This window comes from Lepisma saccharinum, chromosome 29 (assembly GCF_977018435.1).
Source record: "Lepisma saccharinum chromosome 29, izLepSacc3.1, whole genome shotgun sequence".
Lineage (NCBI taxonomy): Eukaryota > Metazoa > Arthropoda > Insecta > Zygentoma > Lepismatidae > Lepisma > Lepisma saccharinum.
In genome coordinates, this window is record NC_139257.1 from 34,486,251 (window position 1) to 34,506,429 (window position 20,179).

The following is a 20,179-nucleotide window of genomic DNA, read 5'->3' on the forward strand; positions in this document are numbered from 1 at the left end:
TACAAAACAACAAAAATATTTTATTTACAAGATAATGTGTAAATTATCTACTGGACTTGTACATATTCACTCTTCGTAACAGTTTAGTCACTTTGAAGTTTTTACATGGAATTGCATAACATGTTTTGCAACAGATCACAAGCACTAAAGAACTAAACTTTATGCTATTGCAAATTAATTCCATTCTTGCTGAGGCAGACGAAACTATCTTCATGAACATTGTACAGCCTAATTTATGTACATAAACATGTTCAATTCTGAACTGCAGTTATTTTCAAATATGTTCTGACTTCTGCCTCGGGTAACAGATAAACTGGGCGTCTTCGAATGTTCAAGCGAGTTTTGGTCCAACTTCTTGCACTAACATAGGTGGTCTTCCGACAAAAGTTTCTTCATCTTTCTTCGATATGTCGTCATACAGGTCCAACAGCTCTCGTATCCGATTCTTCAATCTCGTAACTTGCTCTCCACCCTCCTTGGCAGAGATAGTAAAGATTTCATCAAATTCTAATAGTTTGCTTGGTTGCATGTCTTCAGGAAGTTCTCGTACTGAGTCTGAAAAGCAAGATTTATTTTTAATCCTGTGCGCTGGGTGAATTATAATAAATAATTGGCACAAATCTGTGGTTTCTTGTAGGAAGGTTGATGATATGGTATGAGGATGAAGACAAGGAGGTAGTATGTGGTACTTGTCATACTTTTACACCAAAATTCTAATACTGGTTTACTGGGAAAATTTCCAATCATTTTCCTCATCTTATATTTCCGTAAATAGTACTGGCTGCCATGATTCTCTCATTTTACACAAGTCCTTATGAATAGGAAAGTACAAGTTTGTGCTGCTTTTAAATGTTTCTAAGTCCACAGTTCCCGAATTTAATGAACAATCTTAGCCAATACTTTTCTTCAGTCTGATGCTATCGCTCTGTAATCTAGGGGTTCCTGGTTCAATACTTGGCTGAGGTTTGGTAAACTTACTTGTAAATGTAGAACACCAGACTGAAGAGTAAAAAGAGTGGAAAGGAGCGAGCAAGCAAGGCAGGAGGTTTCATCAATCAAGTTTGTGCAGTGAGCAAGTGAGAAGGTTACAGAAAATATTTCAATAGTGTGATAATCTTATACAAAGTATTGCATTTTTGTTATTGTATGTCTCTTTTCTGCAACTTTTGGCTAATTGTGAGGATGATGATTAGATGAAATTCATGAAGGCACATTCGCAAAGAACATCCATGCCCAGGTTGGAGCTGAAACCCAGGAACTTTGGCGGCGACATTGGAAGTCTATCACTTAACCCCTTCAGACCTGATTTTTTTTTCAATAACGAAAAAAATATTTTTTTTGCTGAAATGTAGCTATAAGAGGTGCTCTGGTTACAAAAACAACAACATTTATTTTTTCTGAAAACATATCCGTACATTTTTGGCATGTACAGTCATGGACACTGCCGGCTTGTAACGATTCCATTGAAAGTCAATGTATTCATTACAAGCCAGCAGTGTCACTGACTGTACATGATCTAATCTAAATATATGTTAAAATGAAACAAAATGTAGGATATTTACTTTCAATGTTGTCAACTATTCCTAGCATCATTACTATTTACTCTCTATTTTCTGTCGGTAATACCAGGTGGCAGTAGCTTAGCGATTTCTCAGAAGACGAAATGTACAAAATCATGCAGGGGAAAAAATTAAATGCTGAAACATTCGCTGTTACGCATTAAAAAAATAATAAAAGTGATGTACATGATCATGTACAATGAGTCTGAAGGGGTTAAAGCCATGCTGCGCCTTTGGCCTGCATTCTTGAAATTTCCCCTCCTGTCAAAAAACACTGCTATGATATCTTGAATTCTGAAAAATCGTACCTGTTTACAATATCTTTCAGAGCATTCAAGTGAATCTTCTTGTAGTTTGCCTTGCTGTTGTCTACATAAACTAAACCAAACTCTATGGTCTAAAACAGTGTTCGGCAACTGGTGTGCTGCGGCACACTAGTGTGCCGTCACAAGGTGAAAGGTGTGACGTGAACTTTTACCTACTATTGTAATATTGTAAGAAATTAATTGTCGATTTTAAGTAGGAAGGTGCTTGTTTATTCTTGCTGATAACTGTTATATTTTCATAGAAATTAAATGTAATTTATTTACTCAATATTGTTATAGTTTGTTCATCTTATATGTATTCTCGCCTGTAATATTGGGCAGGTTTGATGGGTTACAGGCGGCAAGCTTTGTGTTCACCGCAAAGAAAACCGCGTAAGACTTTTAGCAAGCCTTTTAGCGGCCCGCACCAATCATACAATAGAGCTATTCAAGCAAGTTCTTTGTTCGTAACACTGCATCATTTGTGTACGGCTGGCTGTTTTGTGCCTGTTTGTCGGCGCTTCTTAAACTTTATTGCTATTTTCCTTCACAGAAGGACCCACACATTGTCAGACAACAATTACAGTATTTCAGTTCAGTTCTATAACAGCTGTCCTCTGCAGTAGTGCGAATATTGGATTGCTACACCAGTCTTACTATTTTATTTTTTCAATATGGATAAGTTCCTTGTACGGAGTGGTCCGTCCTCGAGTGCAAGTAGTAAAACCATTGAGCCCAAAAAAAAAAAAGAAACAAAGTAGTTCTCCGGCAATATAGTGAAAACTATTTATCTTACGGTTTTTTTTTGGTGTGGTGACAAATCATGCTTAATCCCTGCGTGTGTTGTGTGTGGTGAAAAACTCAGTAATGCTGCTATGGTTCCCAGTAAATTAAAACGACATTTGTCAACAAAACATTCCTCTCTGTTAAGTAAAGATGTGAATTATTTTCGTCGGTTGTTGGAACAAAATAAAAAACAAGTGACGCTCATGACTACGTCGGTACGTGTTTCACAAAAAGTACAGGAAGCTAGCTATAAGGTAGCCGAACTTATCGTACAGGCGAAAAAACCACACACAATAGCAGAAACGTTGTTAATGCCCACGTGTAAAGAAATGGTAAAAATAGTCCTGGGTTCAGAAGCTGCTACTGAAATTTCAAAAATTCCTCTCTCTGCTGACACAATCAGCCGCCGAGTGAGTGACATGTCCAGTGACATCGAAGACATTATGAAGGAGGAAATAAAGAGCAGTCGAAAGTTCCCACTTCAGATTGACGAGTCCACCGATATTGGCGGTCACGCACAACTTCTTTCCTACATAAGGTATGTTGATGGGGATGTAATTGCAAGTAATTTCTTTTTTTGCAAAGAACTACCCAAGCGAGCAACTGGTGAAGAAATATTTCGTACGACTAATGAATATGAAAAACTAAATATGCTGACCAAGGCAGTAATTTATTTTATTAAAAACATAAACTAAACGTAACGTTTCAACCTTCTAGCAAGGTCTTCTTCAGACTCTGTATCAAGTACAAAAAAAAACTTTTGTACTTGATACAGAGTCTGAAGAAGACCTTGCTAGAAGGTTGAAACGTTACGTTTAGTTTATGTTTTTAATAAAATAAATTACTGCCTTGGTCAGCATATTTAGTTTTTCATAATCATGGAAACAAGGCTTAATGGTGTTATGACTAATGAATATGTGGTCCGTAATGAATTAACATGGGAGGACTGCGTTAGTGTTTGTACAGATGGAGCCGCTTCTATGACAGGCCGAGTGAAAGGATTCGTGGGTAAACTACGCGAAGTAAATCCTTACTTACGAACCGACCATTGTCTCATTCACCGCGAAGCCATTGTTGCTAAGTCTTTGCCATCTCCTCTGAAAATTGTGATGGACGAAGTAGTAAAAGTCGTGAACTTCATCAAATTGCGGCCCCTAAATATGCGGCTTTTTAACGTTTTGTGTCAAGAAATGGGATCAGAGCACACTACACTTCTGCTACATACAGAAGTACGATGGTCATCTCGAGGTAAAGTGTTAACGAGAATGTTTGAACTTAAAGACGAGGTACTTTCATTTTTGACTATTGAGGGGCATGAGTATGCGGATTTATTTGCAGATGATGAATGGGTATCTAAGTTGGCATATCTTTCCGATATTTTCATACACTTGAATGAACTAGACAGAAAAATGCAAGGTAGAAACGAAAATATTCTGACTAGTATGGATAAGATTCAAGGATTTATTAATAAGTTGAACTTGCAGATACAGACAATTGAAAATGGATCGTGTGAGATGTTCCAAACTGTATGGCCCCTTGCTGACGATAACAAGGTGTTGATGGACTTAATTAAAGAACATTTAGTACTCTTGCAGCAGACTTTCAAAAAATATTTTGGAGAGAGCGTTGAAGATTTTGACTGGGTTCGTGATACATTCACTATGGATTTGAAATATCTTCCGAAAAATTTACGCTTACAGGAGGAACTGGCAGATTTGAAAGCAGACAGAACATTCAAATTAAAATTTTTCGAAGTGCCTTTGGATACATTTTGGTTGTCAATAAGCAGTGAATACCCGGCTATCTCCGAGATGGCAGTTAATGTGTTGTTACCATTTTCAACTACTTATTTGTGTGAACTGGGCTTCTCGACGTTGACTGCAATTAAAACATCAAAGAGAGAGAGAGACTCAAATCCATCGATGAAGAAATGAGGCTTGCTTTGTCAACGATTCCACCACGAATCAGCCGTCTGTGTGCAGCTAAGCAGGCTCAAGTATCACATTGAAGGTATGAGTAGAGTTATTTACTTTAAAATTCGTATTAGAAACGTGTATTTTCTACAGTGAATTAAAGTTAATAAATTTTTAATAAATGCATAAGTCTATTCATAAATTTATAATAATAATTGATTACATAACGACGTAATATTTCGTAATTATATTAAGATTCATATGATTTTGAGGGGACAGACATTTTGGTGTGCCGTGTTGAGTCTAGGCCCGTCTGGGGTGTGCTGTGAGTAAAAAAAGGTTGCGGAACACTGGTCTAAAAGACATCTAAGAACTAAGTCTTCTTTCAAGTAGCTCTCACTGGGAATTGAACTCAAAACCCATTACACCAAAGGCAAGAGTGCTAACCATTTGGCTACGTACGAGTCTTGTTGTCTAGATATCTGTGATAAAAAAGAGGCTTGCAGTGCCACAAAATTATTGCAAAGACCTAAACAAGTATGAAAGCAAAGAACATCAAGATTCACTTGAATACTGTATGATTTACAAATAGATAAAATTCTGTAGAATTTGGACAATAAGGTAATAATTAGGGAACGGAACTTTATGTGCTAAAAAACTCAGAAATATTTATTTTCTTGTGTCATAAATGTTGAAAATATGTGATAAAAACAGGAAAATATGTGACAAGAATAAAAACATTTGGTAACAAAAACAAAATATTACATGCATTTTAAACACCTGAAATCAGTTTCTAAATGCTTACCTCTTAGTGAGCTATTTTTGGAAGAGTTGCAGTGGATCACCATAGTTTTCTTTCCAACTTCTCCATTGTAAATCTGTGACAATTATCTACAAAAAGCATCTTATATTGTGAGAAAGATCGCTCCACGTCACAAGAAACAATTCTTGCATATTTGAAGTATGAAATGCCCCTAACGCTGAAGTTTTCCAAAGCTTCCCCTTCCTCTACTTCACCTTCCAAAACACGTGCAATGTCACAAAATTTGAAAAACTTGATTTTTCAAAAAAATCTGTACATTTAGACATTAGCACTTGAGGATTAGATCCAGTGGGGGTAATATTTTTCCCCAATAGGATCGTAGGCGAGGTGCCAAAAGTCTGCCAGCGAGCGTGTTCAAAGACAAAGCAAACCTGACACTCTCGCAAAGGATTTCGAGGTAGCTGAAGTAAATGAGCAATTTTATGTATTTAAAATGAAAATTAGCAAAATATGTATTTACATACGGAAAACTGGAAAATATGTGTTTTTATGTAAAATAAAATTTGCTGTGTTGACATATAAGGCTATGATCAGAATTTTGGCATAAACGAGGGTCTCTATCTTATCGCAGAAAAAACATTTATTTACCTAAAGTTCCGTTCCCTAGTAATAATATGCAAATTGGCTCAGAACATTCTAGATGTAGTTCTTCTCTGCATCCATTCAACTGATCCTTGTTGCACCACTTATTCTTCAAAGGTTGATTCAGGTTAGGTACATAGGATAGGAAGGGAAGCGAAAGGCATATTTCTTACCCAGTCAATTATTCATATAAAGATCTTACTTGGAAGCAAGAGTGTTGTTTTAAGCACATCATATTCTAATATATAGAGGGTGTTACTGTAGGCAAACCATGTACACAAATATGAGCAATTACCCTTAGTAAAGTTTTTTCTCGTTAAGGTCTCATTTGTATTGGTATCAGTAGCTGATAGAATGAGTACTGTATCAGCATTGTTCAAAGTGTAACTGCTCAGCCTCATAAAAAAATACTTAAAATATATTGAAAATCATTTTGCATTCCCTGGTGATGTGAATATGAGATGTTTTAAAATATTGAAGGGTTGTTGTTGTACATGAATCAATGGTATTGGAAGGTACTGGTTCGAAATTATGGATATTTTTTCTGAAGTCAGATATCCATAACATTTGCACAATGCCAACTGACACACTCAGAGTCTGAGTATCCTGCAAATTATGCAAAATGTGCAATTTTCATAAATTCGTCACTACATTCTTGATTATTCTAAACCTGAAGCTGGAGATAATTTTCTTTTTTTGGTTTGAGTTGGTGTTTTAAGTCCACAGTAAGGCTAATCGGGACTAGACCTACAGTTTAAAGTGAGATCCGAACCACTTGTGCCTCCACCGGGTATCGAACCCGGGACCCCTTGATTACAAGGCAATGACGCTACCACTCCGCCATAGGGGAGGCCCAAGATAATTTTCTTAAAAATGCAACAAGAACAAGTGACTAATCCTCACTATTTCAGTCCGACATTTCAGATTCGCTTCTGCATCACTTGCCGGGCATTCCAAGCAATTAAAAAATGTTTGGAGCATAGCCAGCTGGATATCTAAATCTTAGTTAGGGGTTACGTAAAATCATCTTTGCAGCTGCACAAAGATTGAGGAGTGCATCTTGATTGAGTGACTAATTTGCTTTTCTGCCTCTTTTAGTTAATTGCAAAGATGACGACGAATGGTGAAAAGATGATTTGGACGAAATGACAAACACAAACATCAAGGGGCAGGACACAGCACAACTTCCACAGAGGATTATAGTGTGAGTCAAGATGACAGAGCCTTGCAATCCAGGGTGTAATATGTTCAAGAGAGGTTGATATTTTGGTGACTTTGCAAATGTTCAAATGTCTTTCGTCAAATTCTTAATACCCTTCAGTCCAACATCTCCACAACAAACAAAGAGTGTCACAAGAAAATTGAGAATAAAAACATACCTGGCAAACATTTCAATTTTTGTTTCAGATCCTTCCACTTCTCATCTGCACCTTCAGTGTCCATTTTATTAATAACTAATGTAGCTGGCTTATTCAGAAGATCCTCTTTATACAGCTCAATTTCCTTCAGGAGAAAAAAATTAACAAGTCATAATTTAGAACTAAAGTAGTTTAAGTTCATGAATTTAGATTATGCCAAAAGTCTATGTTTGGTATCATTTTTACAAGTATGAAAATGTTGAAGTAGGCTGTTTGAGCTCCTTTATGGCAATTGGTGATGAAATAACATTACTCAATATGGAGAGTTAGGTATAATTCTTAAGTGACTTTTTTTAACCCTTTCCACAGATGTATAAGATAATTTTCTCAATTTTTTATAAAAATTTTATGAATTTTTTTGTAACAATTTTTTGAAAGTAAAAAAAATTATAACATTGCATAAAAGTTACTGAAAACATTATCTGAATAGGTAATATAAAATTAATTCATGAAATAATGTAACAACTTTCTATTAGGGTTGACATGATCAGTAACTGCGAAATCCAAAGTCAACTCATCGTAAGAAATTGCCACAATGTGGACATAAATAATTCAATGCTATTCTCAAGAGTATAAATTAAAGCGTAACTTAATTAGACAAGTAAAATTCAGCAACGAAAACATGGTACATATAACAGTTGAAATTTGAAAGAGGTGGTTACAACACATGTGCACAAGAGACTCGGTGGGATTATAGCCCATTATTAGAGGCAAGCAAATTTCGTTTTTGACGAAAACACAAAATATGAAATAACATGTTGCAATGTTCATTTTTCATGTTTCTGAAAGGTGTGAAATGCATTTTCCTACCCTTTTTTGTCACGAAATAATGCGAAATGAACTTCAAAATGCAAAATATGCTCTTCAACACAAAATTTACCGTTTATATACCGACGCGACACTTTCTGAAGTCGGAAGTATCCTGTGAGTTATGCAATTCACAGAAAATTGATGAATTCTGCTGCAAATATTTGAGAAGCAAAAATGCACCCCTTTATACAAGAATAAACTTAATACTCTGGTAACTACATAAATGTGCTATTAGAAGGGATAAGTTTATTTTGTGTAATAAATGCAGTTTTTAAATCAAATTTAGGATTATATTCACAATTTTAAAACCAAAATGTCATTTTATATAGCACTTTTGATGTGATTATTCACCGCTATAACACCGAAATTTTATTTTATTTACCGCTTTTGAACCCGAAATAGACTCTGTTTTTGTACCAAAATTTTGCTTTTTAATTTACCAAAAATATATGCCTCTACCCATTATTCATCTTATTGGGAAGAAATTGTAAGAGGCTATGGTCCGTTGCTCATCTAGAAAGGGTTAATCCTGGAGATAATTTAAACTTTGGTTTCTATGTAAACTACAAAGGCTGAGATAATAACAAAACCAATATCAGTATTGATCAGAAGTAGTACTTTTATAAAAAAATCAATTCTTATGTTAATATATCACATCACAGTGCAACTTGTGAAAACATTATTTTCAGCGAAAAATGCACGCAGGTAAAACAGCAACAGCGAAAAATCAGGCGAGGCCTGGCTGGCTTGGTAGCTCAGTGATGGAGCAATGGCACGGTATGCTAGAGACCTGGGTTCGAGTCCTGGTTGAGCCTGCATTTCTCGCTGAAAATTTATACGTATTATTTCTCTGCTTATCTATTTTGGTGACTCCCCATCACAGAGGGCTGCTTATTTTGTGTCTTAATTTACTGGTATTCTTAATTTCAATACCAGATTATGTACTGGGTGGGCATAATTAAAGTTCTACTACTCAGAGCCCTCTGAAAGCAACAGATTGTGATTGATTGATTTAAAAATTGTTTGGGTGCGTCGGCACTTAAGGCCATTTTGCACCCTTCTATGTATACGGGGAAATAGCCCCTTATCTAAAATTCTGACTCAATTCTTAAAAAGGGGTGTAAATAGCCCCTTGGGAAAAAATTAAAAGTGCAAGGTTGTAAAAAGACCTGCAAGAGACAAACACAACACATTAAAAATTCAGAAGAAACAAACTAAAAACCTTCTTACAGACGGTGGAATAGTCCAGCTCTTCGTAAAAAACTAAAAACATTTGATAAAATGCTGCTGTCATCACCCAAGAGGGATGACAAACAGCCGGAAAGGTTAAAAGTCTGCCGGAGGTAAGCAAGATCGACACATTCAACGAGAATGTGACGAATGCTTAAAACGACATTACAAACACGACACAATGGAGGGTCCAGTCCTTGCAGCAAATGACCATGCGTTAGACGACTGTGTCCTAGATGCATGCGGGTAAGAATAACTTCTTCTCGCCGAGAGGGGCGGGATGAGGAACGCCAAGCACCTATGGTGGGCTTAACAGCGTGAAGCTTGTTCCCCCGTTTCCGCATCCCACTCGGCCTGCCAAGTGTCAAGAAGGAAACAACGGAACACATTCTGCAGGTCGCTAGCTGGCAAAAGGTGGACGAGAACGTCGCAATCTGCATCAGCAGACTTGGCGGCAGCATCAGCTGCTTCGTTCCCCTGGATGCCTACGTGGCTAGGGACCCAACAGAAAAGTGTACATCCGCACTGGCAGATAAGGACACAAGCCGTCTGAATATGCGTTGCGCTACCGGATGCCGGGAATACAGCGAATCCAGAGACTGCAACACGCTGGTCGAATCGCAGCACACAAGGACTTTCTTCAGACCATTGACATCTGCAAAGTCCAGTGCTATTAGAATGGCATACAACTCTGCCGTATAGATGGAACAGAATGTGATAAAACTTGGTATAATGCTATGAAGACGACAGGGAAGCGAATGCTGATGGTAAATATATAGTTCGAATTTTCACCACCAGGTGCAACTCGGGCACTAAAGTAACAACAACCAGTCACTTGAGATTATGTCAGTGCAGCAATGTTCAATATGTACCCTGTCAATGCAAACAACCCTTTGGAATTCATGATCGATGCGGAAAATGCAGTTTAAGAATTACTCACGTGAAATTTTGTATCTCCGTGTTGCACAATTTAATGGTTATTTCCGAAGACACTTTGTCTTCATTCACTTTGGGTACGGCATCTGGAGCAGAGATGGTACTGCATCACTGCTTTGTTTGTTCCCGGGTGACTGTAGTTGCATTTTCTTCCGATTGGCAGCGCTGGCGTGTGTGTCCTGGCTTGCACTGCCGGCTGTGCTTTCTGTTGTCAGGTGGTGCTGCCGGGTGGTGGTTTGGGGGTTGGGCTATCTGCTGGGTGCTGCTCGGTGTGGTGCAGTTCCTGTTCCTCGTGTGGCTGGAGGGGGGATGAATATGTGCACTGCATCTTTCTTTTTTCTTGTCTGGGATCTTTTGGAGGACGGGGTGTCCATTGTCCAGGTCCCTTAGTGAATGAAGACAGAGTGTCTTCAAAATTAATCGGAAATAACCATTAAATTGTGCAACGTGGAAATACAAAATTTCACGTGAGTAACCCTTTGGAAGTATAAGACAGTGTGATTAATGAACATATGAAGCATTTCCCTGGATGTTGTTCACTAGTGTGCTGCAATAAGCATTTTTCGCTCGAGCGGCAAATAGTTTGCACGGGCAACGATAGATGGCACACAGAATTGATAGGTCTTCCGCTCGCATGAGCAGATTACACTCGAACCCTATCAGTACACGTATTTCCGTAATTTGTCTATGGTAGTGGGCCCTCAAATATGGAACTTAAAGTAAAAGACAAAGTGAAATTGAAAATTATGTGAACATAATCATCATTGTTATGTTAAAATGCAGTTTTGTATATCTTACAGAGATATGTGAAAATGAAATAGATGATTATGGGCTGAAACTACCTAGACTGACATTCTATGTTTCTATGATTCTTGTCACATTAAAATGATGTTCGATTGAATGCTATAGCTGCATTTTATTATTTTGCAGAATATGATTATCCTCTTTGGTAAGTGAACAATGATGTACGCCGAGTGGTTAGCACATCGCGCTGCGACGCCAAGGGTCCCGGGTTTGAATCCCGGTCGGGCTTGGTTGTTTGTGAATGTCCATTCATCAATTTCATCATTTCATCACTCATCCCCATCTTCGCAAATTAGCCAAGAGGCACAAAACGCGAAGTAAAATAAACTAAATCAAATCAAATCAAATCAAACAATGATGTACACGTACTTGTTGCACTATTTTTAATTGTTAGGCAGCTCTGTCAGCATGTGTATCCATTTTCGGTTTGTAGATATTGCATACTTTCAAAAATAATGTATTTGATTGATTGATTGAGTTGGTGTTTTAAGTACTTTATGCACAGTAAGGCTAATCGGGACTGGACCTACAGTTTAAAGTGGGATCCAAACCACTATGTGCCTCCATATATTGTAGTTGAGTCTTTCATAATAATATACAGAGTTATTACTTAGAATTGTACTTGCACAGAGTGGTTTCCTTCCATGTGTGGGTTTAAGGTTGACAGTACTGCTTATTAGGTTCTGAAATATAGGATGTTGTCAATCTTTCCATTACGGATGAGGTACGCTCGAGCGTGAGAGACTCTTACGAGTTTGACCAAGTGAAAGTGGTCCCACGGAGCACTCTATTGTTCACTGTGCACCAGATTTCAACCTAGTGGTGAAAATTTGAACTTTCTTTTAACCAGCATTCCATTCCCCATGGTCTCCATAACATCTATACCACGTTTCAGCAAAATCTGTTACTTCAAAAGGGCTGCAGAGAGTTCGAAGTAGGACAACTTTAATTGTGCCCTCCCGATACCAAACAAAAATTATATGCAAATTTAGTCCTGTGTTAACTTGTGAAACCTTAAATTTATTCACAAAATTCAAGTTCCATGCACACTCGAACCTAGGACCTTCAACTGAAAGTCAACCACTTAGCATGTTCGGCCACCGATCGGCATTATCATATAAGAGCATGACATGACTATTCCTACCTTATTTAGAAGGATTATGGTTTCAAGGCACGACCTATGCTTGTATTGAGGGCTTAGCCTGAACCCATTGATGTCCACCAACAGCAACAGCATCTTGGTTCTCTCTACATGCTTAAGGAACTCGTGCCCCATGCCTATATTCCTGTATGCTCCTTCTATTAAACCTGGCAAATCAGCTACTGTTATCTGCCTGTGGTCAGCATAATCCATTACGCCAATGTTTGGTCGTATTGTCGTAACTGGAATTAAACAATATTATAACTATGTCTTCTTGGCATTTAATAAGCAGGGAGCAGATTTTTAGGTAAAAACATATTTATTTTGTTGCTTTATAAGTCAGCCACACTCGGTAGGAGTGCCGACCGTATGGTTACAATGCAATCTGCAAAGTCTTATTTCACACAAAAATGCATAGTTTTACATTTAGCATATAAAACACTTATTTCTAGGGAAAGAACATAAAATGTACATATTTTAGACATTTTAGACAAAATAAAGTTTCCGAATTCTTTGTGTATATGCATATCTTCAAGTTAATGCATAACATAAGACAAATTACGTGGTAAATTACTATCCTATTTGGGACTTCACAATACAACAGTCACTACTGATACAGTGCTTACAATGTTCGTTTGTTTGAGTAGGTGCTTTAAGTCCACTTTATGCACAGTAAGGCTAATCGGGACTGGACCTACAGTTCAAAGTGGGATCCGAACCACTACATCCTTCCATCAGGCATTGAACCCGGGACCCCTTGATTACAAGGCAACGACGCTAAGTGCTTACAATGGCACTGTCCTCCTGACCTACAGTTTAAAGTGGGATATGAAACACTGTGTGTGCCTCCACCGGGTATTGAACCCAGGACTCTTTGATTATAAGGACCCAAACATGCAGGTGAAATTGATGGTGTAAGTGTGAATGACATAAATCACTTCAAATATGACAGTGTGATGTGGAAGAGTAGTTTTCACAATACACTGCTAAGAGATAATCGGCATGAAAATGCGCTTTGTTCTTCATTGTAATCAACAGAATGTAACAAGCAACTAACGCCCTGTTGTTACTGGTGAGTATGTAATTATATGTTTGACAGAATGTTGAGAATATTGAATAAATATATTCTTGTCTTTAGCCCACATATTTCTGCTGTTTTAGTGCATAAGAATTAAAATATTTTTCAGTTTTTTAGCACCTAAAAATCTGCTCCTTACTAGTAACAATTATATATAACTTCTGTTCGAATTACCAAATAATTTGAATTAACCAAGTTTGAATTATAAAAAGTCCGCTGTATTGTATTTATATGATTTTTTTTATGCAGTATCAGTAAAAGTTTCATTTTGGCAGTTATTCTTGTTCTCAACCAACAATTGTGCTTCATACATACCATGAAATTACGTGGATGGATCAGAAAAAAAGGTTACAACACACATTCTGTGAATGCACGAAATAGGAGGTAAGTAATTGGTTTACCCGGAGGTGCAACAGATGGCATCATATATGCATGGCGAGTTTCGACAACTTTACGTTTACCGTCAGTGGTGTAGTAGCCGATGCAATGGCGAGATGCTTGCAGAATTGTTCTGCCATGGAAGTGCAAAGTGTCATACGCTTCTTGTGGGCGAGGAATGTTCTGGCAGCGGATATTCATTGGCAACCGAGCATCATGAAAACATGCTGCGAAATGGTGTAGGTCATTTGACTCGGAAAAGGAGGATGTGGCAAGCTGCCAAGTGCACACAGTGGACACAGTTTGGCAACAACAGACATAAATATGGTGCGAGTGGACGAAATAATTCAGGTGGGAAGTATGGAACCACCCCCCCTACATCCCGAACTTGGCCCCCAGTGACTTTTCCTTTTTCCCTAGCTGAAAGCACACTTGTCTGGAACACGGTTCTCGTCCGATGATGACGTCCAGGCAGCTGCCATTAAGTGGTTCAATGAGCAGGGACATAATTTCTATCAAGGTGGCTCAACAAGTTGGTCCAGCGGTCTGATAAATGTCTCAATTGCCTTGGCGATTACGTGGAAAAGTGATGTGTGTCTAGCCCTCTTAGAATACATCATCAATTCATACCAGGTCATACTGTATTTTTATCATTCGATGCTGTAACCTTTTTTTCTGATCCATTCACATACATTTATTAATAGAGCCTGAAAGTTCGGCAAAAAGCCATTTTTTCTTGATGCATTTATTGATAAAATTTTTCTTGATACACTTTTTTTATGTTGTTGCTAAAATTTTAGAGGCTTTTTAATTTTGCCTACTTTCTTTACCCTACTGTCTATTTTTCCATTTTAAATGAAATTTTAGAATGTTTCTTAAAAAATTGTATATTTTTTATTTTTCTTTCAAAAACATTATTTATTAGCACATTATGGTGTTGCCAGAGGCAATTACAAACCTGAAAAAAATGGATGAAACTCTTATATGAAACTATTAAAGTCTTTGAGGAAACGATGCAGCAGTTGATTAAAGTGAAAAGAGAAAAAAGTTAGCTGTTACAGAAAAGTACAAACGTGTAATGAGTGCAAATGTGGAATTGGAAAAATTGATAACAATTTGTGATATATTTTCTTGATGATATGAATCCCGGCTACAATAGACTGTTTCACCTCTGTCGAAATAAAGACATCACTCTTTTGTTATGAAAAAACATTCTTTCTGGCAGACTTAAAAAAAACTAGTAGTAATGTGCAATAAATGCAACAAAGGAAAGTAAAAACAATATTTCCATGTAGATTTTAACTGTTTGAATAAAATTATAGATGTAAGTCACTTGGAATGGCCCCTCTTTTTTTGCCTGCCTATTTTAACCCAAACAATGGCTGAACTTCCGGACTCTGTTCATTAATATTACTACTCACATGGATACGAAGCTATTTTTGGTCTTGCTCTGGAAACAGCCGTGAGTAGGGTAGATTTCCCTGCATTCGGAAAGCCAACAAGCCCTACATCTGCAATGAGCTTCAGATCTAATGTGACTGACTGGGAGAAACCTCGGGTGCCATTGTACTGCGTTGCTGGACAGCCCCCTACCCCTCCTGGGGCTACCAATACAGATGCATCCTCAGTATTTACTTCACCTGAAAACAAAACAAGGTCACTTACTTTACCAACATTCTGGGAGAGTTCAAAAGGTAAACATGCACGAAAGGTCCCTTAAAAGTACTTGCATTTTGGACAGTATTTTCTATAATCTTGATAGAATCATCACCTTTATGGACAGTCATCCCCTCCCTTCCCATGGCATTATTTTTGTTTCCAAACTTATTGGTGAGTAATTTTAAGCCTTAATTATATATGAATATGACATTTCATGTTTGAAAACTATATTTGTTTAACTCATATTTCACAAAATATTTTTAATAGATCATAAATCATTAGCAGTCCAGTCTGTAGGGCATCACACTGCAATGTGGAAGCCCGTAGCTAGAATTGATCTCCAGGAGGGGCTCACGGGTTTTACCAGGGGGGGCTTTGAAAACCAAGTCCGATTTTCAAAAGTTTGACAGTATTAAATAGAGGTAAATTGTGGGGGGCATTATGTTATTATAAAACATAAAATTTAGAAATATCATGCAAATACTACAGTTGTTTCTATATCTTCTAAAACATCTATTGAAGTGTTAATTGACTGGTACTGACACCGTACCTTAATACCATGTGATACCCCTGTAAATATATTTTTAACTTCATATGCAAATTTTTGCAATCTTAGCTATTTTATTATATCCTGAAGACACTATATACATTGTCATTTTGTTCAGGCAAACAATATAAAAATATAATACGATGCAATATAAAAAAAAACCAACAACTTAGGAACACCATTCTTTTCATGTAAAAGATGTGTCATCCCAGTCAATTCTGACCGTACACTCATTGTAATCTGGTATTGTAGCATTTGTGTATTTATTAATGTGACATCCAGTAAATTACAATCATCTGGAAGAAATTTGTTGCGATTTTAGAAATCAAAGGTAACTCATTTGTAATTTATTTTGTCATTGGAAAATACTTTAACTATTTTATGTAGTAATTGTAAATGATAAAACTACATGATGTAATTATGTAAATCCATTGTAGCATATAAATATTGACCAGGTTGTCTAGACATTTTATAACAAGCTATAAGAAGAGTCTGAATCGTAAGCTCTTGGGCCTACTTTTCCTGGTTGTCGTAAGGCTGGTAGCTCGGATCAACGGGGAAGAACTATCCTCACATTTGGATCAAGTTGGCACGAGCAAAATGGCAGTTCTTTATAAACCTTTGGGAGAGGTTCCTGTGATTCCAAAAGAACCTTCATTTGGTTCTGGAAGGATTACCCATTAGAGATTTACATCACAACTTATTCCACAATTGTCATTGAATAAGTTTTAATGTAATTGTGTAAAATAAGAAATAAAGTGAACTTATTGCCATATCATTCTATAACAGGGTGTCTAACAAAATATAAATTCAAAATTCTTGACCTTTCTTTCCCTTTTTTCTTACCATTTATTTAATTGGCCCCTGCTTACGTAAAGTTGGTAATTAAGAAAAATATATTTTTTTATTCAATAAAAAACCCCTACCACAAGGTCGGATAAGATGAAAACTGAAGCTGTACTTTAACGAGAGATTTAGACTTGCTTTAATTATTAATGCATGTAAAAATTAATGTTTCAAACTTCATCCTAGACGAGAAATGGCCACATTAGTTTATTTAATATGTGGGTTAAGTCATAATTCATGGCAACTATTTTTTTTTTCTCGCGAACAGGGGATAATACGAAAAATCTAAGATATACGTTTGAAAGTGTATGGAATGTACTTTCGAAAGAAGCCACTAGATGGTGTATGTGAACAATGGTGCGGTAGTAAGCATGCACCCAAGTTCAGTCGAGGAGTGACAGTGTTCGAAAATGGAGGTCATGAAGCAGTGAGCAACGTTCGTACGTTAAATTAGCAGAATGTTTGTATGTTAAATAGCAGTTCTCTGCGGCAGAAATGCACGAGAATGCCATACAGAGCTACGGGAAGCTCTGGGTGTGCATGCCATGCCCTATCGAACAGTGGAGAGGTGGGTGGAGGCCTTCAAACGGGACAGAGTGTCAACTGCCGATCTGCCTCATAATAAAACACTGTTGTCCAATGTCCTGTGTTCTGCCTCTTCCCTACAACAGTCTCCTGCATCCAGACTTCATCTGGTGGCTTCATTCGAAGGTACATTCCATACACTTTCAAACGTACATCTTAGATTTTTCGTGTTGTCCCCTGTTTGCGAGAAAAAAATAGTTGCCATGACTTATGACTTAACCCTCGTATTTTTACAAAACTTTACACATACAAGAATGTAATCTTAAGACACAAAATGAACAAATCTTAATCACATCTCAATACAATTTTAGATTTCCAAATACTCAATTTTTTCAAATCCCAGTACAGGTATATAACAATGTAAATTCACTACGCTGTGAAAAATAGCAAAAATCTTGACCACAAACATCATTTCTTGACATTCTTGACCTACCTGTTGATTTCTTGACTTTGTCTTGATATTCTTGAGTGGTAGACAGCCTGTATAAGCTTTTCATACCACATAAGAAAAAGTATAAATCCGACACCAGTGACAAGTCAGGGCCTGGTCATTTGTTACTCCACAAGCCAAGCTATGGAGAGGACCAGTGAGGTGAATGTCAAAGAAAGTGTGTAGAATTTGGACAAGTCAGTATTCCAATATGCGATAATACAAACAGCAAACAAATTTTATGTGTAGCTAGAGGAAAGTGACTGTTCAATTTCACTATAAAATGATTGGTAACTACACAGGAATTAGACCCTTTTCTCTCTTTGTGAGCACTACTGAAAACGTAAATGTAAAATTGATTGCGGAAAGTTTTGGATTTGAAATTAAACACAGCAAAATGTTTTAAATAAGATCTCTTCGACTGCAGAGAAATCCACATCTTTTACTTCATAATCTAACTCCAAAAAAATTACAGAAATACCTGTGGTTTGTACCTAGTTTTTGGCCATGTTCCCCATACACAGAAACACCAACTGGAACGACTACGCTTACATCAGCACCTCTTTCTCCTAGCAATTGGTAAGATCTGCTATTCTTACCAGTACCTGCTGCAACTCTTTTATTTGGAAACTGTCTGAGAACTGACTTCAGGTCTTCTCCTAAGAGAATAGAAATTACACAAATAGTCACAAAATATAGTTATTGTCCTCCTAAAATAGCTATAAAAATGATTTCTGTTCAAAATTTTAATTGAGAAATGAAAACTGAAGAATTATGTGACAATGAGACACAATCCTAAATATACAATCATATTACACACAGCTTTCTTCATCATACATTCATCAACTGAGGCACTTTGAAAATACTTTATCACATTAAAAAATTTCTTACATCACGTGTTGGGAACATCCTTGTTAAAAACCACACAAAACAAAACATCACGATAAAAAATTCTGTCCAAGTTTCTCAATCCATTCTGGAGTCATCATTAGGTCTGGGACCTGACCACTTCTTCCTCAATGTCTACTGACCAGCCCTGATGACTCCGGAATGAAGTCAAAAGCTTGGACAGACTTTTAAAGAAACTTTTATTGTGCTGTTCTATTTGTTTTGTGTGATTTTTAAGAAGTACTTTAATTTACTTGTTGATGTAGGTAAGAATGTGCAGAATGACTAGTACGAAAATTAAGACTGATTTGTAATTAATGGCTTTCTAAACATTCCAACATTGCATCCCTGGCAAATAATAATAAAAAAAAATACCAAAGGATGGAACTTTTAAAATGTTAAAAAATCGGTGTAAATGTCTCTTAGAAGCTTTCAGAACAAGCTAACATAATGTACACTAACATGAAAATGTGTCAATGTGAGTAGCAGGCAAGCGGCAAGCATAACATGTGCAATTTGTTGTGTCACTTCAATATCAAAGGTTATATTTTTTTACTGAAGATTGTTTCCAAGTAGTGCTTTTCATATTGATCTGAAAGTCTGAAACTTAATGTTTCATGTTATTTGTGATGAAATTGTGGTTGTGTGACCATTTATCAGCAATGCATCCATTACTTCCTCATTTTGTTGTTGTTTTTGATTTGGCATGTTTTACTTCGACTTTCGGCCACCTTTGACTTATCACAAAGATGAGGATGAGTGATGAAATTGACGCCATGCCCAAACCTGGATTTGAACTCGGGACACCAGGCATTGTAGTGTGCTGTGCTTATGACTCGGTCGCAGAGGTGTGCACCTCCTCATTCTATTTTTTCACTAAAATGTTTAAAATAATCATCAATTCTCATCATCATCATATAAACTCCTTCTAATTACTCTGGTGGCGATTCAACCCTAGAGCTTTTAGGATACTGATGTAGAATCATACACTTCATTGCATTAATGTCCAAATCTACAAACGGCGCATTCCACAAAGGATGGTCCTGTTCCATATAAATAACAAAATGAATCAATCTGGAAGTTATTATTGTTTTCTAATTGCCTTATGGTTTAAATGTTTGTGAATGCACATAACTTGCATATTTAATCAACAAAAAATACTATCACCTGTAGCCTACATGATTCATAGGAAATTGAAGTCCAACTTTGCTACAGTTTAAAAGCTGGGTCACCCATGTGGCAGTCAAGATGCCCTAAAAACTAGACCACAATGGCTCCTGGCTATGTCATCACACTCAAGTTTTGCTATTTTCCAATTTTCCAAGTCTAGAGTTCAGTTGGTGTTTTAAGTCCACTTTGTGCACAGTAAGGCTAATCAGGACTGGACCTACAGTTTAAAGTGGAATCCGAACCACTATATGCCTCCACCGGGTATCAAACCTGGGACCCCTTGATTAGAAG

The 20,179-nt window shown here is 37.0% G+C and overlaps 1 protein-coding gene across 1 annotated transcript in view; it reads right to left on the minus strand.

The window, feature by feature from the left end:
* Positions 1-20,179, minus strand: part of LOC145981494 (GTP-binding protein 10 homolog) — a 33,975-nt gene continuing 13,796 nt past the window's right edge. Inside the window, exons 3-7 of the mRNA XM_083114761.1 lie at positions 18,325-18,489; positions 15,185-15,403; positions 12,311-12,549; positions 7,348-7,471; positions 1-555 (exon numbers count right to left, since the gene is read on the minus strand). Of these exons, the coding sequence (XP_082970887.1) occupies positions 332-555; positions 7,348-7,471; positions 12,311-12,549; positions 15,185-15,403; positions 18,325-18,489 (971 nt within the window). The 3' untranslated portion in view covers positions 1-331. The remainder of the gene's footprint in view (positions 556-7,347; positions 7,472-12,310; positions 12,550-15,184; positions 15,404-18,324; positions 18,490-20,179) is intronic.